Source organism: Euleptes europaea, chromosome 4, assembly GCF_029931775.1.
Source record: "Euleptes europaea isolate rEulEur1 chromosome 4, rEulEur1.hap1, whole genome shotgun sequence".
NCBI classification, from domain to species: domain Eukaryota; kingdom Metazoa; phylum Chordata; class Lepidosauria; order Squamata; family Sphaerodactylidae; genus Euleptes; species Euleptes europaea.
Window position 1 is genome coordinate 53,927,703 of NC_079315.1, and position 26,133 is coordinate 53,953,835.

The 26,133-nt window shown below is 41.7% G+C and overlaps 1 protein-coding gene across 5 annotated transcripts in view; it reads left to right on the forward strand.

Annotated features, from left to right (window-relative positions):
* The window catches only part of LOC130477169 (transducin-like enhancer protein 4), a 195,100-nt gene extending 169,359 nt beyond the window's left edge, over nt 1-25,741 (forward strand). For all 5 annotated transcript variants that reach the window (XM_056849239.1, XM_056849235.1, XM_056849236.1 and 2 more), the window contains 13 exons: nt 8,881-9,000; nt 10,941-10,994; nt 11,329-11,481; nt 13,959-14,091; nt 14,923-15,116; nt 16,370-16,446; nt 18,247-18,496; nt 20,212-20,459; nt 21,394-21,541; nt 22,166-22,316; nt 22,564-22,640; nt 23,594-24,034; nt 24,924-25,741. In XM_056849239.1, coding sequence (XP_056705217.1) covers nt 8,881-9,000; nt 10,941-10,994; nt 11,329-11,481; nt 13,959-14,091; nt 14,923-15,116; nt 16,370-16,446; nt 18,247-18,496; nt 20,212-20,459; nt 21,394-21,541; nt 22,166-22,316; nt 22,564-22,640; nt 23,594-23,701 — 1,713 coding nt within the window. In that variant the 3' untranslated portion in view covers nt 23,702-24,034; nt 24,924-25,741. The remainder of the gene's footprint in view (nt 1-8,880; nt 9,001-10,940; nt 10,995-11,328; nt 11,482-13,958; nt 14,092-14,922; nt 15,117-16,369; nt 16,447-18,246; nt 18,497-20,211; nt 20,460-21,393; nt 21,542-22,165; nt 22,317-22,563; nt 22,641-23,593; nt 24,035-24,923) is intronic.
* The last annotated feature ends 392 nt before the right edge of the window (nt 25,742-26,133 follow it).

A 26,133-nucleotide genomic window follows, 5' to 3' on the forward strand; every position in this document is an offset into this window, starting at 1 on the left:
CCACTGTGTGAACAGACTGCTGGACTTGATGGGCCTTGGTCTGATCCAGCAGGGTCTTTCTTATGTTCTTATGATATTAATGTTGGTTTTCCAGAGTTGCTGTGCCATGTTGACCAGAGAGGAGGAAGCCCCCCACAGAATCAGTTCTACTCGGGTTTCAAAGGTCCAGGCCAACTAGAAGGATCCAGCCATATCACCTTTCTTGTATAACTATGATAGTCATGTATAACTATGACAGTCAACATGTTCTGAAATACTTCTAGCCCTCTCTCAGGAATGCTCGCTGCCTGCTTGTGTTGACTTCCAGTTGCCACTACATAATGTAGTTGGGTCTGTGCACACTGTACAATGTTTATTGTAGCAGCCATTTGTAAATAAACTCAGCACTGTGCTAAACTCAGTACATGCAGATTTCTGCATATCCATTTCTTCCATTGCTGCTTATGCCTGTATAGCCACAGGCTGCTGCCAACATGAGCAAGTGATTATCGTACTCAGAAAGGTGGTGTAAAGGAGCCCTTAATGACATTAAATTGGCTTGAACATGTGCATTTTATGGTGCTAGAAGGCCTTACTAACTTGCTTGTCCATTCTAGCTCATGTGCCCCATGCTAAGATCCTTCTTTGTACCCGAACATCATTACTTCCTGAAACCTTTCACAAGAGGTCTGTCAGGGAACTATGATCTTTGGGTTGTAACTGTACACAGGACAAAGAATTTTCTTGTGTTCCTCTCCATTCCTATAGTCCATTCTGACCCCCAGAAAAATTATAGCTGGAGTTGTGGAACCTGTACAGAGGAATAAATATGTGGGTCCAGGGAGTGAGGAGGGGAAAAGGAGTGGAATTGCAAGCACAGCTCTGTAGGTAGGGCCAGTTTCATTTCCCTTGAACCTCCTCACTGCAGCCCCATAACCCATGCAGCTTTTTCTTTGTGTGGATTCTGTGACCCTGGGAATAATTTGTCTAGGGGTTGAAAGAATGCAGGAAAACTCTTAAGTGCTTTTCTTTCCTGGATAGTTCGCTACAATTCTCCAACTACAGTCCTGCTGCTCATTATGTTTCCCTGGAGCTCTGCATGAACAGGACATTCTCTGTTCTCTTCTAAATGTTGGATATAACTTTCTGTACATTGGAAAGTCTGCTCTAGATGTATGCACGGAGAGTACTGGCCCCTTGGTGAAGAGAAGAGGGAGTCATCTAGCTCTTGTAAGAGTTGGGAGCTGAATTGTGACTCTTGATCCATTTTGCTATAAACTGCCAATGATGTTTCATTTGTTATTAACAAGTGGACCAGAAGATTTCCTAAATGTATTTCTCCTACCTCTGTGTCGTCCTCTCCATTTTTCTGCTCTCTGTCATTGGTCCGTGTGTCTTCATTCTCATTCGCTTTCCCAGGTTGGCTTTTCAGTGACCTTTCCTCCTGAGCATATCCTTCCTCTTGCTCTTGATGCTGCGCTGCTCAGTATAATTGTTTACTTTCTCTCGCCATTGACCCTTGTAGGTTCAGTAGCAGTGAGGCCTCACCTGTGTACATTCCCTCAGTCAATGATTGCAGAGGATACTGCAAGTGACAGGATTAAGTTTAAACATCCACCTGTGTGGCACTAGGCAGCAGCCCTGTCCATTACTTTAAATTCCTGTTAAGTGGGCCTTTGTACACTTGTGCATCAGGAGGGGCCAGGAACTTGACAGCCCATGCTGTCAGAATTATGCTTCAAAATTGCTGATATCTTTGACTTATGCTGTGTAACTTGATATGTCTTTACAAATGCTGGAATGATTGGTGTCTGCCCATGTATTTCTTAACTGCAAGGTACTGAAACAAACCTACAGAAATCTTAGCGAGACCCTCCAAATGAGTTTATATATCGCCATTCTTACAACTATGATTAAACATTTACACTTTTAGCTTTTTTTTCACAGCCCTCTGCCTCATTGTAGGTAAGAATAGTCTAATTAATTTGATTTTTTCAAGAGTATACAGAAGGGCTTGTCTAGCTTCATAATCTTGTGTCTTTAACTAAACTGATCTAATTTTAGAAGAGGGAAAATGAACTATGGCAGGGAAACTCTCTGGGCCAACCATGCACAAAAGGTGACTTCTTATACACATGGGTTAGTATTTTGAGGCTTTCATACCAAGCTTTGAAAAATCCAAGTGCCATGGCACCTTGACAGTTCTCTGTGGTGCCTACAGTTTTTCTCCAGCCTCTTCCCATGTCCTGACAGATCTAGCTCCCACATGTCAAAAGCCGCTCTTCATAGGCAGGGCTAGATTCCTGCTTGAAAACCAGATTGGAGCTGCCATTCCATTCTTGGAAGTAGTGCTCCACCCCCTGTCTTTTAGGCATGGCTTTTCCTAAAGGTTTGCCTGAAGGAGAGGAAATGGAATGCTAGGCTGGCAACTGCAGCTGTTCCTCTTAGGGCGTTTGGCATGGGCAGGAGCCAGTTGACGCAGCAGTTCCTGGGTACGAGTCAAAAGCCTTGCCTAAGAAGTAGGGGCTGGATCTCTTCTTAAAAGGGCAGTGTGGAGGTGTCAGTGTTAGGTGAGAGAGTGCAGGTAGGAATAATAGATGTACAGGGGCAGACAAAGTAAACAAGATATACAGAGAGACAAAGGCTAATTGCATTGAGCCTGGACAGACACTTTACCACTGAGCAGAAATTATTAAACAGTAAACAAAAGGGGGTTAAGAACATGCACCTACCCCTCCTTTCCACTGAAAACATAGCCTCCTGAGGATGCGTTTCTGTTTAAAACCCCAGAAGGACTTGTTAGTTTGTTGCAACATTTTAACCACTGTATCATACTCTAATACCTAGCCCAAATAATAATGGGCAGATATAATTCTATGTTGAAGAATTAGAATACGTGACTTGTTAGGTCCTTGCTATTTCTTCTATTATGTAATGCTGCTGTTGGAGCCATTTTGACAACTTACTTTATTCGGGTTTCTTTATTTTTTTAAGCGACATCCCACCTTTTTTATTTTATACGTCTTTGACTGTTCGCTATTAACCACATGTATACTATGTTATAAGCCCATTCCTGGGGGGGGGGGGCTGAGCCGGTGGCTGGAGGCAACACAGCCGCGCCACCTCCAAAGGAGGATCCCCCCCGCCCCCGAAGCCGGCACTTTTTCCTTACCTACAAGCCCCATGGAACTGCTCCATAGAGTTCCACAGGGATATGCCACCTAAAAAAATTGGTGTAACTCCAGAGAAGGGCAAAGGGGGCATTCCTGGCCTGAAGGGGGGTTAGGAAGCCACCTAAAGGTGGCTCCTCCCCAAAACGCCCCCTGGGACGATGGTGGGAGGCTGAGCCGGTGTCCCGGGGCAGCGCAGGGGGGGGGCAGTGTGGGAACCCCAATGCCAGCGTCTGTGCAACTCTTGGCAGTGCAAGTGGCACGGGCAAAAGTGGCCGGGAGGCCAGCACAAGCCCTTGCACGCCTCCTGTGGACTTTCGCCCTCCCAGCTCAGGAATGGGCTGGTAGTCATCTAAGGATGACGTCAATAACTTCATTCAATCAGCAATTAACAAAGTTAATTAGTGGGTAAAATGCAATAAAAACAACAAACATTGCCTTTTAGAATTGTGATTTCCATTAAAAAGAAATGCTCAGACCCTTGAATTACTACCATCAATCTAATTATCTGAGGCCATGTGATAAGAAGTAGTTTGTGCTTGAATTTTCCAAAGTTCACTATTAGCATTGGTTACAAAAAAAAAAAAAAAACCTCTTGTTGGCTTTGTGTCCTTCACCATCCTTCAGTGTTACTCCTCTGAAGATGCCTGCCACAGCTGCTGGCGAAACATCAGGAAAGAAAATACCAAGACCACGGTCACACAGCCCGGACAACCTACAAGAACCAATGAACCCTGACCGTGAAAGCCTTCGACAATATCTTGTTGGCTTGTTTCAAAAATCTAAAGGGAGCATCATATACACTAAATAATACTTATTAGCACTGAGTGGCCAGGAACTAGGTAGACTAGAGCACAGGTGTTGAAAATACGTGAGCTGTATAGAAGTGCCCATGTGACGTTAGATAGGCTGAATTGTCACACCCAAGTGTTCCAGAATTGTTTGTATGACATCTCCCAGAATTTCTTCAGCATGAAAATGAGTACCGTATATACCCGTGAATAAGCCGACCCACGTATAAGCCGAGGTGCCTAATTTCTCCCCAAAAATGGGGAAAAATTAGGCACCCGCGTATAAGCCGAGGGTCGGCTTATAACCCCTCCCCCCCCCAAGACTTACCTTCTGGGCTCCTGGCGGCGGGAAGCGGCGGATCCGGCGGGGGCGGCGGAGCGCCCTCCCCGCGGCCGCAGCAGGCCTCTGAAGGCCGCTCCCGGCCGGGAGAAGGCGGCGGGGGCGGCAGAGCGCCCTCCCCGCGGCCGCAGCAGGCCTCTAGAGGCCTCTCCCGGCCGGGAGAAGGAGGCGGGGGGGCGGAGCGCCCTCCCCGCGGCCGCAGCGGGCCTCTAGAGGCCTCACCCGGCCGGGAGAAGGCGGGGGGGCGGAGCGCCCTCCCCGCGGCCGCAGAGGGCCTCTAGAGGCCTCTCCCGGCCGGGAGAAGGCAGCGGGGGGGCGGAGCGCCCTCCCCGCGGCCGCAGAGGGCCTCTAGAGGCCTCTCCCGGCCGGGAGAAGGCGGCGGGGGCGGCAGAGCGCCCTCCCCGCGGCCGCAGAGGGCCTCTAGAGGCCTCTCCCGGCCGGGAGAAGGCGGCGGGGGCGGCGGAGCGCCCTCCCCGCGGCCGCAGAGGGCCTCTAGAGGCCTCTCCCAGCTGGGAGAAGGCGGTGGGGGTGGCGGAGCGCCCTCCCCGCGGCCGCAGGGGGGCTCTGGAGGCCGCTCCCGGCCTGGAAAAGATGGCGGTGGTAAGTTCCCTCCTCCTTCCCCCCTCTATCGTATTGACCCGCGTATAAGCCGAGGCCGGCTTTTTCAGCCCTTTTTTTGGGCTGAAAAACTCGGCTTATACGCGAGTATATACGGTAGTCATTTCACTCATGTACCTGGCAGACCTCAAAACAGGTGCAAAGTTAGCCAAGTCGCTTTCTTCTAAGGTCATTTTCCCACTGTGCATACATTATCCATTTTTTATTGTTACTTTTGTACTTTGAGCAGACTTTATAATGGCAGTAATGTCATTCAGATAATTGTATTATAATTGACCTTAGCGCTGAGCATCCTTGGCTTTTACTATGGCTTGCTTAATACCTTGGGATGGTCAATTATCTCATAATTCCCACTTTGTTGGGAATTATTGTTTTAATTATGGCACTCCAAATAAATCATTGTCCCGGTGTTGTAAAGTTTCACAAGGGAACGATTGCATTTTGCAAAGGTTTCTAGAGTTTTTAGCCTTATTGCGTGGGAGGGTTCTGGCCTGTCTTTAGTTATTATTTCTACTGCTAATTTCATTGAGTTGCATTTTGTTCGGTGCCCATCTGAGGTCAGCAATCCAAGGTGCTGTGTCAGATGGTTGAACAGCAGCATGGCTTGGGAAAGGCCACTTGCTTCTGCTTGTTCCTTCATTGCTTTTTTCCCCTTGTTGCATTTGGAGCCACACATGCTAATATAAGTAATTTTCAATGGCTATTGGGGGTTGAAGGGTAATAATAATTCTTGCCTTGTTGAAGTCATGCGAAGTACTAATTACTGCAAGCAGACAGCGCACTGATGCTGCCCTCTTGCTGGCCACATATTTATGCCTTCGTAAGATGGTTTCTATTACCTTCTTTATGATCAGTTAATTTGTGCATTGTCAGGAAAGATATTTCAGGCCATGGCTGGCACCTGTTTCCAGTAGTGGTTGTCACACTGACATAATGATAAAGGAATTAAGCCAATTTTCTCTCATACATTGGTCTGGTAGATGATGTTTCATAGAGTCTCTTTTCATCTGCCCCAGCATGGTTGTTCCTGCACCAGTTAGGGTTGAGGTTAAAGTTATTTGGACTGTGAATGGCTGGCTAACAGGCAAGCCTGCTCTGAGCCAGCTGCTCTCACCCAGGGGCCCGCGCACGAAGAACGGAGGCACAGCATCACAGGGTTTGCCCACTGGCCTCCCAGTCGAAAGCCTTCTTTCTTTAACGGCTCATGCTGCAGGAAAGCAGAGGAGGCGGGGGGAGAGAGGGGTCTGGGGTGGAAAGGTGATGACGCTGCCGCCGCTGGGCCATGAGGTCGACCCAGGTGCTGTAACGTACCAGTCTACACCCGCAGCTGCAGCGCTCCAAAAAATAAAGTCAGGATAACTCAGCACTAGCTTAACCCGGGGAAGGCCGGAAGTGGGCAGGTTGATCTCGCAGACAGGCCACGGCCATGCGTGTGGCCCTGGGGAATTCGCTCCATTCTCGGGAGATACCAAGAACAAAATGGCCATGCGTTAATGACCATTGTTACTCAAGCTAGTCAGGCCACATAACAGATGGGATTATTTTAATATAGTACTGGAGATATCCCCTTCAGATGAAAGCATAACCTCTTGGCCATGGTTATCTTCAGTAAGACTTCACATGAATGCAAGAAGTTTGGTTTATATTGATGTGCCCAAATCCAAATTCTTGCAGATGATTGTGAATAAGTTTAATAACTGGAAGACAAGAGCTGTGGTTCTGCACATAGAACTGCTCTCCACATTTGGCTTTGACATATTTGCATTTTTCACTTCCATTAAGTAATCCACATATAACAGTTTTTCTTGAACTACATATGAGTCATGTGTCAGTAAGATGGCTATCTATATAGGGGGACTCCACAGCTCCTAACTTAACAGAGATTGACAGCTTATTCATGATAGTCTCCAAGAACTTGGTTATGGACGTAACATCTGAGGAACAATTTGTCACATTCATCCCAGGCCCATGTCAGGATAAAGTTATCTGAGAACTTTTTCTTTTGGAGAGGATGTCCACAATGCCACATGTAACATCTGTGAAAATAATAATGTCATAATATCATCTGTATACAAAGTGCACCAAAAGGTCTTTAGCACCTTGAAGATCCACATTTGATGTTAAGTAATTTTTGTTTCCATCAGTGGGATTTGCATGCTATTTCTGGACTATTTTGGAGTGTATCTCTGAAGCAATTTGTGAGCTTCCTTATTTACAAAGTTTGCCTGCAATAGGCAGCTGGTAGCTAAAACTAAAATATTTTTGCTCTCCCTGGCACTGATCTCCTGCGCAAAACACAAAAGGCCAATGATTGTCCCCATGTAATTAACTGTCTCGCACTAAAATTTGCTGGCATAGTCATATACTTAAGTATGCAATTGCATTTAGAAATTAAACTGCTCTTGTTTCATTGAATTGCCCTTTATCAAACACATCTGTTTTAAAATGATACAGTTGTCAGGATGTTGCCCTCAAATCCAAGAATTCATCATTTCATGAGCATGCTGAGAACTCCCCTTCCTTTTGAATTATAGTTCCCTGGGGAGAGGAGTTGACTGTGAAACCAATTGTTTGAAGTAGTAGGTAGAAGAAATGGAGAATAAGAGCCTAAGAAATACATGTGTGCATATTATACTCTTAAATCAGTCATTAAATTCTATAGCATGGGGGTCAGCTAGATAGATAATTACAAGTATGCATGTACCTGATTATACCCTAGAAAGCCACTCAGCTGCTAAGCAGTATACATTGTCCCAGTGTGCAGATCATCCTTTAAAGAGCTGGTCATAATTAGCTTCTTTCTTGTGCTAGTGGGGTGCCCTAAATTATAACTTTATTAAGCACCAAAATCAAAGATTAAAAAGGTATTTACAGCATTGAGGCTAACTAGATTGAGAAAAATGAATCCATGTGGTTTTGAATTTATGAAAATAAATACTTTGGTTTAAATCAGTGCAGTGGTTTACTCTTGGCTCTTTAGCCATCCTTCTAATTGTCATTCAGTAATTAGTTTCCCCTTTATTGCAGCCAATTGCTTTTAAAAAAAGATGAGTCATACTGAATTGAATTCAAATTATAATCTGCCTTCCCTTCATTTGTGGAATGAATATAAATAGAGCAGGGGTATTCTTAAGGCATGCATGAGGTTATTTGCATATAGATATGTGTTAAAAGCTCAAGTTTTTAATAGTTATTGGGACACGGAAGGAGTCTACAGGAAAGGCACACAAATTCTGGTTGCTGAGTTTTGTTGACTTTGTATTGGCCCTTCCCTCTTCTCAGTCTTGAATGTTTCACAAAAGATAAGTTCCTGTGTATCACATCATTGAGTGACTGAGACAATGAAGCTGTCTTATGGGATGGAAGAACCGGAGGCATGGATGTGTCCAATAAGGCTTACATCACATTAATAGGTTGCTGAGGTGATAGCTACCTACACCTTATCCACACATTCTTGTTTACAGATGTTACTATTTATTTAGGTTTTTTCTGTGCTGCCTCTTCAGAGTCCCGCTCAAGGTGGCTTAGAATCAAAACAAGAATTAAATAGCTTAGAATTAAAACCACAATATTTTTTTAAAAGCCGTTGGACATAAGCAGCATAAAAACTATCCATAAAGTAGAGACTCACCATTTAAAAGCTGGTAAGATAACTCTCTAATTAAAAGCCTGGGTTAGAAGATGTGTTTCAGCCTGGCACATTAAAAAGGGGAGGGGAGGAGGCATCAGGCAAGCCTTGGGGAGGTGTTCCAGAGGTTAGGGGCCACCACAGAAAATGCCCGTTTCTAGTCCCCATCCACCTCTCTGTGATTGTGCCAAAACTGGACAGGGGGAGAGAGCTTGGATCTCCTTGTCTCAGAGGTAAATATAAAGCTGTTCATGCAGCTTGTAGATTGTCTCCTTAAAGTATAAGTGCTAAAGCCTACCTGAAGCAAAGGATAATTGTACTAACAATTACCTCTTCCTTGTTGTCTCATTTCAGAGCTCATCTGTGTCTCCCTCAGCCAGTTTCAGAGCTTCTGAGAAACATAGAAACTCAACAGACTACTCCTCTGACAGTAAAAAACAGAAAACAGAGGAAAAAGAAATAGCAACTCGTTATGTGAGTAAAGGATTTCTGTTGGATGTTTCCAGTTTGAATTTGGATTCTAATTTGAATAACTTCAGTACTAAGAAAATTTTGGAAACCCATATTCTAAATCACTGGTTCCCAACCAGGGGTCCACGAGAACTAAACCAGGGGTCCGCGAAACAAAGTTATAAACCCATAATAAATTAATATTTACGTGGGCGGCATGGTGGCAGCTCGCGGGCGCACCCCATTTTAGGGATGGGAGCCAAAAAGAAAATACAAGAAATACCTCTATCGAACAACACGGTAAAAGCTTGAATTGAAATTATGTCAAATGACATCAAGGAGCAGCTTGTTTCGAAAATAAAAAATTCACCATGTTTCGCTTTGCAGTGTGATGAATCGACAGACATTTCTAATTGCAGTCAGTTGCTCGTATTTGTCCGCTTTTTAGACGACAACAACACTATTAAAGAGGAATTATTGATTTCGCGGAAACTGGAAACGACGCCAAAAGGTATCGCCGTCATGAATATAATAGCGGAGTATTTTGAGAAACATAGCATTATGTGGGAAAAGCTCGCCGACTTCTGTACAGATAGCGCTCCAGCCATATTAGGATCACACTCCGGTCTAGCAACATTAATAAAACAGAAGAATCCTTCAGCAATAACAACTCATTGTATCATACATCGTCAGGCGTTAGCTTCCAAGACTCTTCCTAAAAGCCTTGTTAATACCATGGAAATGGCCATAAAAGTGGTCAATGTTATTAAAAGCAGCGCCTTAAATACGCGCCTTTTTAAAAAACTGTGCACTGAAATAGACTCCAATCATGAGACTCTTCTTTTCCACACCAAAGTTCGTTGGCTATCGAAAGGCAATATGCTGGGAAGGTTATTTGAACTAAGAAAAGAGGTTGAGCTGTTTCTAGCCGAGAAGAAAATTAAAGATTTACTAGAGCTGTTTTCTGATTCGAAAAGTCAGATGCATTTGGCTTATCTTGTGGATATTTTCTCACATTTGAATAAACTAAACTTACAGTTGCAAGGTTCTGGAAACATAAATTTAGCAGGTGTGGGAAACATTTTTATGTTTGAAGATAAACTGCGTGCCTTTATTTGCAAACTTCAATTATGGGTAGGCGAAAACAATTATTCTTCGTTTGTGACATTAAAAGCACTGGTCGATGATAGTAAAGATGACATGATCACCACAAATATACAAGACAACATCAGAAGTCATCTGCAAATGCTGGTCAATGAATTCCACCGTTACTTCCCGGAATATAACCAGACAGAATCAAAAGATACCCAAAAGCTGATTCGCAATCCTTTTGGTATTGCTGTTGAAGAGGTTGCAGAAGAAATCCAGGAAGAGCTCACTGAATTCCAAAATGATAGGCACTGTAAGGATGCGTTTGAATCAGTTTCTCTTGAAGAGTTCTGGTGTAAAAAAGCAATTTCATATCCTACAGTTTGGGGATTCGCCTTGCGATATCTTATGCTCTTCTCCACAACTTATTTATGCGAACAAGGGTTTTCTGCTTTGCTTATAATTAAAAACACGACAAGAAATCAATTGGAAGCAAGTGATTATATTTGTGTAGCTCTGAGCAACAGTAGTAGCCCCAGAATTGCCCAGCTTGTAAAAAGGATGCAAGCTCAAAAATCACATTGATTTACAATTAAAAGTTCTCTATTATAAAAAATATATTCAAATATTATTCTACATTTAATGTTTAACTAACAGTTATGATTAAAGTTATTTTCAAATTCTTGGAATTTTTATTTTGAACCTTGGGGTCCCTGCACCAAACAAAAAAGTCCTAGTGGTCCCTGGTCAAAAAAAGGTTGGGAACCATGATCCCAAGAACTGTCCTCTTCTGTTTCCAGCAATTGTATGTGAGCTAACCTGCTTGGAATGGATCTGTCAGAGAGATATTTATGCTTTCTTGTTCTTCAATGCAGGACAGTGATGGCGAGAAGAGTGATGACAACTTGGTGGTTGATGTTTCCAATGAGGTTTGTGCCATGGGGCTTTCAGTACCATTTATTGGGCATGCTACTTTCATATGGCTGAATGTTGGGTGCATATATAGGATTGTATTTGCTGTTAGTGAAGTTTAATTTACAGAAGGAATCAGTTGCCTCTCCTGCAGACCTGGTGCCACTGCTATTCCTGTTGTCCTTGGGGTGGGAATATGTCTATAACGGCTAGCCACTGTTAATGAAGGCCATAAAGGAAGATGCCTTGCATGAGTTGCATTGCAAAGACAATGTCCAAAGGAGCTGTTGGCTTCTTGTCCAACCCAACGCAAATAGCATACTTTTGATAATAATTACAATTTATTTTCAGGATCCTTCCTCTCCACGAGGAAGCCCAGCACATTCTCCAAGGGAGAATGGCTTGGACAAGACTCGTCTACTCAAGAAAGATGCACCAATTAGCCCAGCCTCTATAGCATCTTCCAGCAGCACTCCATCCTCCAAATCCAAAGAACTTAGCCTTGTAAGTGACTGTATGACCTACGTTTGTCTTCATATGTCAGTATGCACCATTGGATGTCTAAATAGAGAAAATAATGAGATATGTCCCAGTATCACTTCTTAATACAAAACTGTTTTCAGTACAAAAAGGTGCAATTGAAACCCAGAATATTTTGGGTGATAGAGAGGGTTTATTCTGCTAGCAGTGTCTGAAATGATGTACATGCCTTTATTGTGATTTGATATTTTTTTTGGCATCAGGAAGCTTGCCATTCTGTGTATAAATAAGAGCACACAGGGGTTCTTGGGATATTTTTTATGTGGCAGTTTATAGTAAATTCTGCTACCTGCTTGGATGTGATTTGGTTCTTGGCTTTATTTGTATTCCTGGGCTATGTTCAACTACAATCACTTTCTATCTAAAAAAATAATCTGTCATTTACAAGAGCCTTTCTTGACTTGCATAAGTAGTCACAATTCAGAGACGGAAGGACTGCTTGCACGCCCCGAGTGGTGTTGGCACCTTTCTTTCCTTCTTTTTGTGATTGTAGTTCATCATCTTTCCGGACTGAAAGTGCCATGGCTTTTTCATACTCTTCTCTGCAGGACACTTGCATTTTTTATGCCATTATTTAGGGGGTAGAAGAAATCAAATGTGTTTAGCATTAAGAACAGTAGCCTTCAGAGATTTAAAAAAAATTATCCACAAGCCTTAGAAGTGGTGAGAATTATTTTATTTTTAGTATCATTTTTAGTATCTAAACCATAGTTATCCAGAGTTCCTAGGCTAAACACAAATTCATGCTGCATGTATTTACATCTCCGTGAGTCCTAACTCTGGAAAGTTTGAAGATTACTACTGTAGAAAGGTTGAATTCAGTTCTTCCTCATAAACATTTATTGATTTTGATAGTCATAGTATGATAGACATAAAGATTGAATATGTTGTCTAAGACATCTTATACATAATGGTTTCTACAGCCACCATGTCATTGAACAAGTTAAAATTGTATAGTTTCTTGAATGAGCATTGGCTGTGGGATCCATTGTGTGTTCAGTTCCTTCAAGAAGCCAATATATATTTTATATTCCATTATGCACTTCTTTTTTTTATTTTGGCTGGGGAAAGGAGGCAGTTGTCGGAATCCAAAGTTTGGGAATGTGGTAACTGAACTGAAATCCTTTCTTATCTCATTGTCACAAGATATCTTCTGAGATTGTTTGGTTCTACATACTTAAAATACTAACAGAAGCTGTGAAGGGATCTGGTTTGGATCAGGGCCTGTGAGGAAAGAAGGTTTTAAGTTTTTTCCTCCTGTGTGATTTTGAAACTGTCTCATCCCCTGTGTTGTCATAGTTGTCAAAGGACCCACAACAACCCAGTGATTGGCTGATATGTCTCCCCCCCACTTTGAAGACTGATAACAGTACTGGGGGTGGAGAGGAAGAGGTTTCAATCAACAAAACCTCATGGAAGAAAAAGTATTCACCTCCCTCTTACTGTACCCCATTTAGTCCCAATATAAATAGGTCCCTTGCACAGATTCTGTTAGCATTGTAAAAGCGGGAGCATCCAGGTATGGATATCCTAGAGCATTCTAATTTGTCCCTTGGGCCATTTATGCAGGGATATTTACTTCGCAGTCCCTGCTGGACTGATTTGAGGCTTCTTTTGCATTATTCATGATTTTACCAACCTTCAGACATGACTTCGCTCTGGCATCGTTCCTCCCCCACAGTTCTACGATCCTGTTTTAGGATGAATTTGAATACTTCTTCGAGGCAAGAACAAAACAAATTCCCCCTGTTTCCATGCATAGCTCTTAACTTTGGGTTTCTCTCCCCACGCCTTGTTTGGCTTCTCCCTCCCACGTGTCTGTCCCTCCCATCCAACCCCTTACCTGAAAGCAAAGCGCAAAAGAGGGAGTTAAACCTTCATGAAATGTGCAGGAAGACACTGAAGAAGGCTGCAAAGGTTGGAAAGCAGCTCCTGGCAGGGAGCTGTTGAAGAAAGGTGGGGAGGAATACCCAGCAAAAGCACACAGTCCCTTTAAGAGCTGACCCACCCCCTCCAAGTAGAGTGCAACAAGGTTCCCTTTTCAGGGGGAGGGACTCAGAAGCTCTGTGATTCACTGGGGATGCCTAATTAACCACAAGGTACTCCTGGAATTGGGGGGGGGGGCAGAATCCCTCATACATATGATGTTTAAGAATTCAGAGGAGAAAACTGCAGCAAACCAAACACAAATTTCCCCTGCATAAATGACCTCAGTCTGTGTAAGAATGACTGAATTAGTACTCAAGTTTGTACATATGCAGTTTTCCTTTTGTGACTGTGTTTCAGTGACCCACAGGCAAACAGGCTTTGAATACTAATTGCATCATTGTGGCTTGTGTAAAAGTTGCTAAGTTGATTTTCATGTCAGGCAACCTTCATGTATGATGGCTGTCGTTGTCTGATGGTGAAACTAAAGATTTTTTTTTCTGTTTCCATTTTAGAATGAAAAATCCACAACCCCTGTTTCTAAATCAAGTACTCCCACTCCGCGGACTGATGCTCCTACTCCAGGCAGTAATTCTACACCTGGATTGAGGCCTGTACCTGGCAAGCCCCCAGGAGTGGACCCATTAGGTTAGTAGAGATTGGATGCCTGGGAGGGGCTTTTAAATATGGTGCTGCTGTGCTGCCTTCTGACAGCCACCAAGCTTTTAATGAATACAGTATTGAGCTTGGATGTAGGGTCAGTTGTCACCGCTGCCCCAGGCTAGGCTAGATGATCTTGGGTAAGTCATTGTCTCTCTAATACTGTGGCGTAGAATGGTCCAGCTCACAAAGCTGTGGTGAAGCTGAATGTAATGCAGCGAGTAAATCTCATTAGGAGTGCACTATATACAGTGGTCAGCTCTGAAGTTGGTTGTTTCTATTAGAGATTAAATGAACAAAAATGGCATGTGGTGTACAGGTTTGGATCAACTAGAAGATATCCATGGGTGGAAGTGGTATTGTTTTGGCTAGCTCCCCCTCTGCTGAAGACCTTTCCCTCTCCCCTCATGCTGTTCCTGGGGGGTGCCTTGTTTCTCAGAAGTAGCATTTAAGTGGGCATTTAAGTAGGCGTTTTGGGAGAGGTGACAAAGTCATGTTCTCCAGATGGAAATCCCTTCCACGCATGGAAATTACCAGTGAATCCATACCACAGTCTTTCCTGGACTGTTCCAGTTCATATTGCTAGTGCAGTTCCTCATCTGAACACTCCACAGTGTAAATACAGGCAGTATTCCCACACAGTGGTCCCAGCAGATCTGAAATGGTACCATTGAAGTAAAGCTGTTCAACTGAAGTATATTGCTGTTATTTATTGAAACAAAGTATTTGTTATTTCCTTCCCCAGGAACATTCTCTAAATCATACTGGTTAAATTCCTTGTTTAGTATTTTTTAAAGTCTCTTTTCTCCTCCTTCATAGCTTCAGGCCTAAGAACACCCATGGCAGTACCTTGTCCTTACCCTGCCCCATTTGGAATAGTACCACATGCTGGAATGAATGGTGAGCTGACTAGCCCCGGAGCTGCATACGCTGGCCTGCATAACATCTCTCCTCAAATGAGTGCAGCAGCCGCTGCGGCGGCAGCAGCTGCAGCTTATGGGAGGTCTCCTGTGGTAAGCGCTCGTGCTCTCTCGCTCTTGTTTTAAATGGGGCCGGTCTTATGTTCATTCAAGATAGTGTTCAAAGTGTGAGAGAGGCCCACCTGGAGAGCAGAGAGGGTTTCAGTGGAGATCAGCTTCCTCTTGAGCCCTAGTAAGGGTCATATACTCTGTTCTCACATTTTTCTTTTATGCTTGTTGGATAAGTTACTAGTTGCTGGTTAGATAAATGGAAGAGTTCCAGAGTCAGTCCCAAAGTCCTGTTGCTGCAGCTACTGTCTTTTGTTTAGGTTGACAACTGGTGGGTCAGCTTTACAGGTATTCAAGGAGCAGGATTTGGCCCTTGGCTCTCTGATCCCTACTCTAGGCAGTCTATGTAGTGAGAGACTTGTTCATTGTGGTTCTTGAATAGAAACACCACAGTGAAAAAGCATTTTCGGTTGTTTTTTTACATAGGACCATAGATAGAATAGCTATCTGATTAGGCTATACAGCAGAATAACAATGCAAAAAACTACAACTGAGGACATTGTGCTACCTATCTTTTTTTTTAGTTCATAAAATGAGGAGATGCTTTTGTACTTTTAAAAAATTCTTTAGGTCCATTCTTCATTTGGGTACATTAAAATATGCCGTGATCTTACGATGTCACATTCCTTCCATTTCTTTATGTGCTTGCTCCCAGATTGAATAAAAAAGGGTGTTTTCAAATATGCTGTCTGTTAGTTTATACTTTGAGGTATTTGAATACCTTTTTTAAATTAAAAGATGGGTTTTTTTATTTTTTGAGAATATAAACAAAACATGAAAGAAAAGATAACCAAAAAGTTGTATCATGACCATATTTAGAATTAAATAAATTACAACAAAGGAAAAAGAAATATATATATAACAGTGATAATATAATGAACAATATGTAAAAAAGGACAGTGGCAACTATGAGCAGTATATAATAGTTGTATGTGGGGATCAGGTTGCCTTATAAGGAGGCACACCTCCCAAAGGCAGTATTCTTCTGAATTTCAGATGCTTGGAACATACAAGAGGGGAAGGCATTATAACCTGCTTGTACACCTTTGAGAGGGAAAGGGCTGGGCACTGTTAGAAACAGGTTGATTGGCTATCTAGACCCTCAGCAGGACCTTTCTGATGTTCTTACATTTTAGGGAGGTAAAAAGTTTGCCAGGCCCTCATTTAAGAGGAGCAGGTAGAAATATTAGCATTTTTCATTAATGCTATGAATTTTTGTTGTTGTGCAAAAACCTCAGGTTGGTTTTGATCCACATCATCATATGCGAGTCCCAGGCATCCCTCCGAACCTGACAGGCATCCCAGGAGGAAAACCGTGAGTGTTAAACGTACCAACTCTATCATATTATTAAGCTTTGTTCCTTTTCCTTCCCCAGCAATACTGAATTCCATGTGTGGCAGAGGGTGGCTAATCCTTGTTTTAATCTTAAAAGCCTATTTGGCAGTTATTCCCATAGGTGAATGTTCGCCAAGGGTATCAGATGCTGTGGATAAAGTGGCATGGGGATGGGGTTATACTTCTGCCACTTGGACGTGCTGGACTAACGTAGCATGGCTTGGCGCAGAAATGTAAATTGCAAATGGTTCTCTGGTGTTCACGTCTTCTATATTCTGCCTATTGGTTTAAAAATAATTCCTTTGTGCACAAAACAAGCCCTGTAATCAATTGCAGATTTACTGGATTCCATAAACAGCATTGTTCAAAGAAAAGAACACTGAAGTGTTCTGTTTGATTGAAAATACTGAAAAGAATTATGGTATCATAATGTACAAATACATCCTTGATAGATCTGACCGGAAAACATGACATATTGTAACAAGCTTGGCTCCCTGGGAGCAAGGAAGAAAGGAATTACATAACTAATATGAAGAAGTTTTCACTCTCATTTCTGTTTAAATGAAGAGAAAATAACATGGTGAACCAGGGTATTTGTTTGTATATTTGTGGCACCACTTCCCTTTTGTAAGCAAAAAAATAAATTGTTAAGTAAAGTCACAGAGCTGTTGAGAATAGTGGATAACTATTCAGATTTCTAAGAGACCTGACATAAGATGGAGTACTGATTTCTCTCCTTTCTGCACATTTTGAACTTTTGCTTTGTTTCATTTTTAGCTGTTTCTATCTTACATGCCTGGAAGTTGGAGTTATGTTCAATAGAAGCAGAGTTCTTATGTCCCTAATGGTTAAGTAGAATTTTGGAGTGGGTTAGGAGCGAAAAAGTAGTTCCACTTCTGTTCATTACTACTCACAGCTACTACACACACTATTATTCACAACTAATGCAAGAAAATCTGAAGAGGATCCAGTTTAAGAATGACCTTCAAAGCCATCAAGTAGAGCCTCAGTTTGTTGTTCTCTGGCATGATTTCATAGAATTGAATGGGAGTATGCCAATTTACCTTTTACAGTTTGGCTTTACCCAAAGTTCAAAGTCCCAATATGTGCAAATGTATACAAAAAAGAGAAAATGCCATTTTTGTACTGCTTAAATGCTGGAATGTATTTAAATAAGGCTTGCTCCTCAGCCATCAACTTCAGTGCCACAAATAAAACAGCAGAAGAGCTCTTCCAAGAGATTTGTAAGCTATCTTCGGAGGCTTGTGTGAGTTTTCCCCATGAGTACTACTACAAAAAGGCTATTTTCTCTCTGCTTTTATGGCCATATATTTCCACATGATGTGCTCCAGCTGTGTCTTCAATAAAGTTGTGTTCAGTGACAGAAGTGCTCTAGCACATCGCATTTTAGAACAGAATTTTGACCACTGAAGTGCGCTCCCTAGCAGGGTGTTTGAGATGAAGTTGTTGATAGGTTATTCACAAGTGGCCATACTGGCAGTCTCATACAACATGTTCTTCCTGGTGAGCCTGACTGTTGCCATGTCAGGTCAGCATTGATTGGTCTGCCATTTTGGCATTGTTGCTGAAACAAATGTAATTCCTTGGAGCCTGTGTCAAACCGTCAGCAGGACTATAAAAATCTGGCATGTGACTAAACGAGTTATACATCACTGTGGATGCTTTTCTCAGTTACTGTTTGAGAATGTCCTTAATACATGCTACAGTTTTCTTTGGCGTGGCTCATCAAAATATGTTTTCCTCTCTTTTCCCCCCCAGAGCTTACTCGTTTCATGTTAGTGCTGATGGTCAAATGCAGCCTGTACCTTTCCCTCCGGATGCCCTTATTGGACCAGGGATCCCGCGCCATGCTCGGCAGATTAACACCTTGAACCATGGGGAAGTGGTATGTGCAGTGACCATCAGCAATCCTACAAGACATGTGTATACTGGTGGGAAAGGCTGTGTCAAGGTCTGGGATATCAGCCATCCAGGGAACAAAAGCCCTGTGTCTCAGCTGGATTGTCTGGTGAGTAAAAAGGCATGTTCAAATCAGGTCAGGGTAGAAAGTGACAAGACAACTCTAAAAGGGCATATAGTCATCATTGGTGGTTATAGAAGCTGTAAATGGTGTGCCCACTTCGATGTTTCTGTGTATAGGTTTTTCCCCCCAGCAGGACTTAAAAAGCATTTATCATTCCATTTTACCAGCTACTTAATCCATTAATCACATATTTAAAACTGTGGAATTTAATTTAATTGGGTTTCAGTGGGACCTTTCCCTTTTGATAAGAGGTTTCAGCACTGATGGCATATTTTGTGAATCTCTCAATTTAGGCAATGTATTGTGTGTCTGTTTTTTTTTTAAAAGAAAAAACATTGTTCAGCTTTGTGTGTAGCCGAGAGGAAAAAAAAAAACTTATTGTGATAGAGATTGAAATTGTTGCCTGAATCAAAAATCTGTGCTATTTAAAGGCAGGCGAGTACTCTACAGAAGTTTTCATCAAGCTGGTGCATTTCGATTCATGACAGCATATTTCCATTAACTTAGTGAGGCTACAGTGACTTACATGTGCTGGCTTAACTAGTGTTGACAAACCTGTTTTTGATGTTCCAATCTCATAGAGTAAGCTTCTGGGAGCCACGGAATCATACAGTGCATTCTTCCCCTCTCTCTCTCTCCTCTCCCCTCCCCTCCCTCCCAACAACTAAATAATCATGGAACTCTTTTCAGGCTTAGAAGATAGGGAAGACTTTAGCAATAATCCTGTAATGATATGCATGTATCCAAGGACGAGGACAATGCTTAGCCTTTATATAGCTCTTCACAGCTTTTCACTTTGTATACATTATTCAGTTATGGTTGTCACAGTCCTGTAAAGGTCAGAATTATTTTTCCTCATATTGGTAGTGGGGTGCTCAAACTAATTGTAATGGCTTCTCTAAGATTTACTAATCAGTTCACAGCAAAGGTAAGATTTGAACCTAGTACTATTTGGTTTGCAGCTGTGTTCTAGCCATTATGCTTCTATAGCTCTAACCCTATATCCCATCCTATCCTAGTACGAGTATCTAAAGCCTGATTCACTTTCCTCCCCTCATAGCATATGACACAGCAAAAATCTCTGTAAAGGTATTATGTAGGAACATACGAATTATTTGTGAATGTTGTCCATTTGCTATGAACTTTTCTTCTGTGTCATTTGCCCTGTGGTACAACATCTGCTGTAACCAGCAGAGTAGTTTTGCAGTCAATCTGTAGGTAATAAAATACTGTAAAGTAAAAATGCTTCTTAGATCTCAGTCTGAATGCTCTGAATTTTCCTTGGCATTGGCAGCAGATCTTACAAAGGGATAGTCTACTGAGAACTGTATTAATCTCCTTCACAGGGTTAAACTAACAGAATCTTAGCAGTGGGTTCTGTTTTTTTGTTTTTCAATGTGGCCAGCCACATAAGCGTTCAACTACACGAGCTTCAAACTATTTGGGGCTGGGCGCGGGTCTGTGCGTTTTGATGCTAATTAAGATTAAATATCTCTCACTGCTGAATTTTGTAGATCAAGTTTAAGTACTTCCCTAATGTCGTGTAATTTTCTGGCATTAATCCACTTTATCATTGTCATAAGTATAAATGGCTCATTAAAGCCAAGAGGGAATACAATACTTTTATGGATTTCTGCTCTCGTGTTAATGCTGTTTTCCTTTCCTCATGAGTAATCTCTTGATGGATTCTGTCTCCACAGAACAGAGATAACTACATCCGCTCCTGCAGATTGCTCCCAGACGGCCGCACCCTGATTGTCGGTGGGGAAGCCAGCACGTTATCCATTTGGGACCTGGCAGCTCCAACTCCACGTATCAAAGCGGAACTGACGTCCTCCGCTCCTGCCTGCTATGCTCTAGCAATCAGCCCTGACTCCAAGGTCTGCTTCTCCTGCTGCAGTGATGGGAACATTGCTGTGTGGGATCTGCACAATCAGACTCTAGTTAGGTAGGTCAACCCAACTTGGATTGTTTGGCTGTGGTGAATTTCTTGAATATAACCTGTATTTGCCTTTGTGGTGTCTCATCGGTAGAGCCATACATAAGAAGCATCCAGAATCTAGAGAGCCTGATAAAAATTGTGTGCCTACTTGCAGCATTTCATGCTCATCATCCCATTGGGGCAGGGGCATTTTTTGTGGTCTCATCTATGCTTGGAACCTTTGAATTCTACCATGAGACAATTTCCTGTAGCAGTAATCCACCAAGCAGGAACCTTTGCAGTGAGGAGTGACTTTGAATTACTACCCATAGTGATCTTTGGCCTTATACTTTCTTCCCCTGTTTCTCCATTGTTGTTGCATTACGAGTCCTACCGGGGAAAAGGAGTACCTTTTTCTTTTAAAATTGTGTTAAGTGTAACTTGCTCCTAAGAGCCATGGATAGGTCACCAAGCTTTAAACCTAATTAAATACAGATTAGATTTTGAGCATCTCCACACTGGGAATTCTTAGATACACATTGGTTTGCCGTTACTACCAGTGGAAAGGAACACTAAGTTGAAACTAATAACATGTACAGAATCTAAAGAGTGATTGTACACGATTATTTGGAACATCATCAACTAATAATCCTGTTCAGACTGTTCTGCACTGAAGTAGCTGTAAGAAGACGGTGAAATTAAGACAGTGTGCCAAATGCCTTTAAGGAAGATGCTTAAGCTTGTGAAGAAGAGTTTGGTGTAATTCAAAAGTTTGTTTCCAGCAAATAGAAAATTAGTTGGTTCTCTAAAAGCGTTGTCTTTCTCCCCTGTGTTTTAATTTCAGAACACCTTCCTGCACTTAAAAATGAGCACTTTGGAACTCCAGTATCAAAGCAGATTTATTTCCAAAGTGCATGGGCTTGCGCCATATTTAACTTTTCTCCTGATTTGACATTTTCAGGCAATTCCAGGGCCATACAGATGGAGCCAGCTGCATTGACATTTCGAATGATGGCACTAAGCTCTGGACAGGAGGCCTGGACAATACAGTGAGGTCCTGGGATCTGAGGGAAGGAAGACAGCTACAGCAGCATGACTTCACATCACAGGTGCTTGCCGACTGAAAGCCATGACATGCTAGATAGAGTTAGTTCTTCTAAAAAGATCAAGACATTTTCAAACTCATCTTGAAGGGCACCCACAGAAGACTAGATGACCCTTGTGGTCCCTTCCAACTCTATGATTCTGTGATTCTTTTCTTTAGTTTTCTTCCCTAGTTTTTATAGGATAAAAAATAGATCCACATCTCTACCCAAAAGCATCACAGGCATGAATTGATCCAAGTCTTTTCCACCATTCCTACAAGGAGCAGCAAAGTCTTATCAATATAATATGGTTGCCAGACTAAATGGCACTTATTGGTGCCTTATTTATTGGTTGTCTTTCTGTAGATCTGTCTCCAAGGTAATGTCTAAAAACATCTAATTTAGCCCAACTCAGAACTAAATTTGAGATCTTCATTAGTGCCATATGTTAAATATTCATTAATTGATGAGTTTTGTTTACATGAGCTGCTACATCTTAATATACTTAAAGCAGTCTGATTTGCATTTTTAAAAATGCTGTGTGGTAGACAAAAATGTCTCATTGTACCAGTGGTACCAAAACAGGCTCTTTAAGAAAGCATCATATGTCCTCCTTTTAAGCATCAAGCGATTGCTTTTTATTTCCAGATCTTCTCATTGGGTTATTGCCCAACTGGAGAATGGTTGGCTGTAGGGATGGAGAACAGCAATGTTGAGGTCCTGCATGTCACTAAACCGGACAAGTATCAGTTGCATCTTCATGAGAGTTGCGTGTTGTCTCTGAAATTTGCTCACTGTGGTAAGCAATTGAATATACGCTAGTAGTTTCTTTCATTTGCCAAACACATGTCATCTGAAAATAGGGAAGGGGGAACCAGATGCTTGATGTAGTTTTGGGCATGATTGAATTTTAATACCTCATTTTGATAAAGAGGCCTGGTGCGTATGGTGATTTTCACCAAGAAGGGGAATAGAGAGGATATTTTTTGAGGATATAAAAATGACTATGTTTTCCAGCAGCTTCTAATTGTAATATCTGATTTCAGGCAAATGGTTTGTAAGCACTGGAAAAGATAATCTTCTGAATGCATGGAGAACACCTTATGGAGCAAGTATATTTCAGGTAAAATCATAGAAGCAGAGGAGACAAAACATTACCTGTTCCCCCACCCCTTCCTTCTCACCTCAAATCAGATGCACCCATCATCAGCCTTTCCTGTAGGTCAGCCTGTGCAATCTACACCACCGTGTGCACAAACACAAGTTTGTGCTTCAGAAATGCCATCTCTCTAACCACTGCCTAGCTGGTTTTCCATCTTGGGTCTCAGTTGTGTTAGCTATTTCCCAGATTCACAAGTTTAAGCAACAAGTACAACCTTTATTTCAAATTAACAACTACACTTGAGATTTTTGTTCTCAGTTCCATTATTATATATATTTAAAATATATATCCTGCACTCTTCAGCCAATACATGCTTTTGAAGTGGCTTACAAGCCAAAAGAGAGATGCAATAAAAATGATTATACATTAAAAATAATCTAATAGTATCTTCAAATAATGGAGAGAAACGGAGTGGGCCCTCAAGCAAAGATCTTAATTATCTTAATCTGAACAGGCCTATATCAAGGAAACAAGTGTTTAAATTCTTAACACACTTGTGGCAGGAAGTTGTACATAATCTTGGCTCCTTGGCACATGTACTTGCATGATACATGTAGCTGGAAAAACATACACACTTTCTGTTCCCACACCTGTAGAAAATGTAATATGTGCAAATAAAAATAACAATGTGCTTATATCAAGAATACAGATTTTTAAGGTCCAGTATACCTGAAGCTGGAAAAATACCGGGGGGAAGGGGGGTTGCACACCTCTAGTGGCAACACAGAAGACATAGATGAAAGAATTATCTTAGTAGAGAAGTTGGCTAAATAATCTTAGATTCAGTATGCATATAAAGGTTGAAATACTGGAATTTGAATACAGTTGAATACAGTTTGGTGCAAAGAATGGTTAATAACACTCCTTTCTCTCTTCTTCTCTTTTTCTCTCTCTCTTTCATTCTGATTCTTTAGTCCAAAGAGTCCTCTTCTGTGCTTAGCTGCGATATCTCTGTGGATGACAAATACATTGTCACTGGCTCTGGGGACAAGAAGGCTACAGTCTATGAAGTTATTTATTAGAGACAAATCTGAATGAAAATCGTACTCCTCCTTGTAGCACTTTGCTGTATATTACTTTTCTCTCTCCTTCACAAACCGAGGACTGAAAATGTTCATCATAAACCTGGAATTTCCCCCGCCAAACTTGCTGTTTAGTAGCAAATACTTATTAAGAACTTATAATACCAAATCTCCAGTAATCTACTTGGAAGAAGATGGAATAAGCATACTTAACAGGGAACTGACTCTTTTAACTGTGTATTATAGCTGTAATGTATTTATTTTGTTTAAAAGAAATCTTTCTAACAAGGAACTGACTAAATAAAGTAGTCTGCTTCTGCCTTGGATTTAAAGGTGCGTTCATTTTTTATTTTTATATTGTTGGGGCATGGGTGGTTGTGGAGAAAAAGAAAATTACAATGTATTGCTAAGGGAGGGGGCACATAGGCTATTTGCCAGCTCTGATCACAAATAAATTCTTTATTAAGTGGTGCTGTTTGAGAAATAATGCATAAATAGTGTCAGAGGCAATTGCCTGATTTGAATGAACGTCTGGAGGGTTAAAGACTGTACATGGTATAAGAAGAACATCTTCTCTCACTTCATCCGCTAGGCTTGCCTGTCCTGTCTCTGAGCCCTCCAAGTATCTACAGGTGGACTCAAAATGTACTGGATCTACACATATAAAGTCCAGCACTAATAGGTCCTACTCATGTGGACTTTCCCCAGTGAGTAGGTTATACACAGTGTAACACCCATAGGGGTGAATGGAAATTCAAAGAAAAAATGAAAACAGTAAACTTTTTTTTGCTACTGTTATTCTGTTAGCCACTTCTGCTATTAAGTGGATGGTTTATGAACTGCTCCTTTTCACACAATAAGTCATTACTGTACAAGCCCACGGCCTGATTGAGAAACCTCCTAGGAAAATGAAGATAAAGCACAATGAGGGTGCAAGGCCTTTCCCCTCCCACCTATCGAGCACCATGCTTGGGGGCAAATATGATTACTGAATTTGCTGTCAATGTCAAGTTTAATTGTTGCCACATTCACTTTCAGACATAAATGCATCTAAAGAAGATACCAAATACTTGTCCCCCAAACAATATTGCTCTTAACTTCTGTAATCTGCCATTTACAGTGGTTTGTAAACAGAGCTACATACAATGTTATTCTTTTGAGACCTTTAAATATAGTGTGTGGTTCAGGTTTTTTAATATCACTTCTCTTTTGTGTGTTTCAGCAAGAAGTACAATAACCTGTCTCAAAGAATCACCTTCATCCCTCCTGGACATTTTTGCCACATTTCTTTGAAAAGGGAGATGTGTGTCTTTGGGCAATTTTGCAGTTACAAAGATTACAGAAAAATATTTGATATATTCATTGGAAATGGCACTGAGAAGGGAATGGATTTCTACAAGTGTACAAACTATAAAAGCGGGGACCTTAGAGGTAGGATTTAGAAGAGCACTCATTCTGAAGTGCGGAACAGAATGGATTTTCACTTGGGAGAAGGACTTGCTTTATTTACCGCCAGTTCTATCCAAGTCTTAGTTGAACGTCCCTGAAACGGACTCAGGCTGAGCCATTGTGCCAGAAACATTGTGTTATCTTTTTATGTTGTTGTTGTTGCTGTTAAACTATGACCTGTGACATATTTTTTTTTGAATGCTTTAAAAAAATCTTTTAAGTCTGTGGATCTGCTGATGTACAGTGCCTTTGCTGCTATGGATCAAAATCAAAAGAACTGTGTAGATAAACCTTTATTGTGTAACTAGAAAATTACTTAATTTCATACTAGAAATGGGTTAATGCTGCAAGTTGAAATGGACTGTTCATTGAAGTTCCAAATGTGGTAGCAAAACAATTGTGTTTTAAGTGCTCAGTGTTTGATGTCATTAACAGTTTCGTAATACTCTACAGTGTAGAAAGATTTTGATACTAAACTGTGTCCTTGTACATAGTTCTACTGCATTGTATTGACCACAAGTACTTCTATAATGGTAGATTATTGTTTGTGCATTCAAACTTTTAAGCATTAAACATAAGTAACTTGTAAAATGTGGTTTTCCTTCTTTCCCCCTCCTATTTCATTGCAAAATGAGAACAGCTGGCAGAAGTAAAGGCCTTTTCAAACTTGAGAGTGAACAATGTGTGGGTAAAAGCCCCTTTTTCATCCATATGTATGTTCTCAGCTAGCTTTGTTGGTAGAAACCATATATGACAGGAGCCCCCAACCTTTTTGAGCCTGTGGGCACCTTTGGACAGCATGGTGGGCATAGCCAAAAAATGGCTGCTGCAAAATGGCTGCATCAGGAGGTTGAACCAGCCATGCAGTGACTGATCTTTGAGCTGTGGTGGCAGCTGCCACCAAAGCAATGTTTTAAAAATAATTGCAGCCAATCAAAAGACCCCAAAAGCACCATGTTGGGGACCCCTGGTATATGGTCACA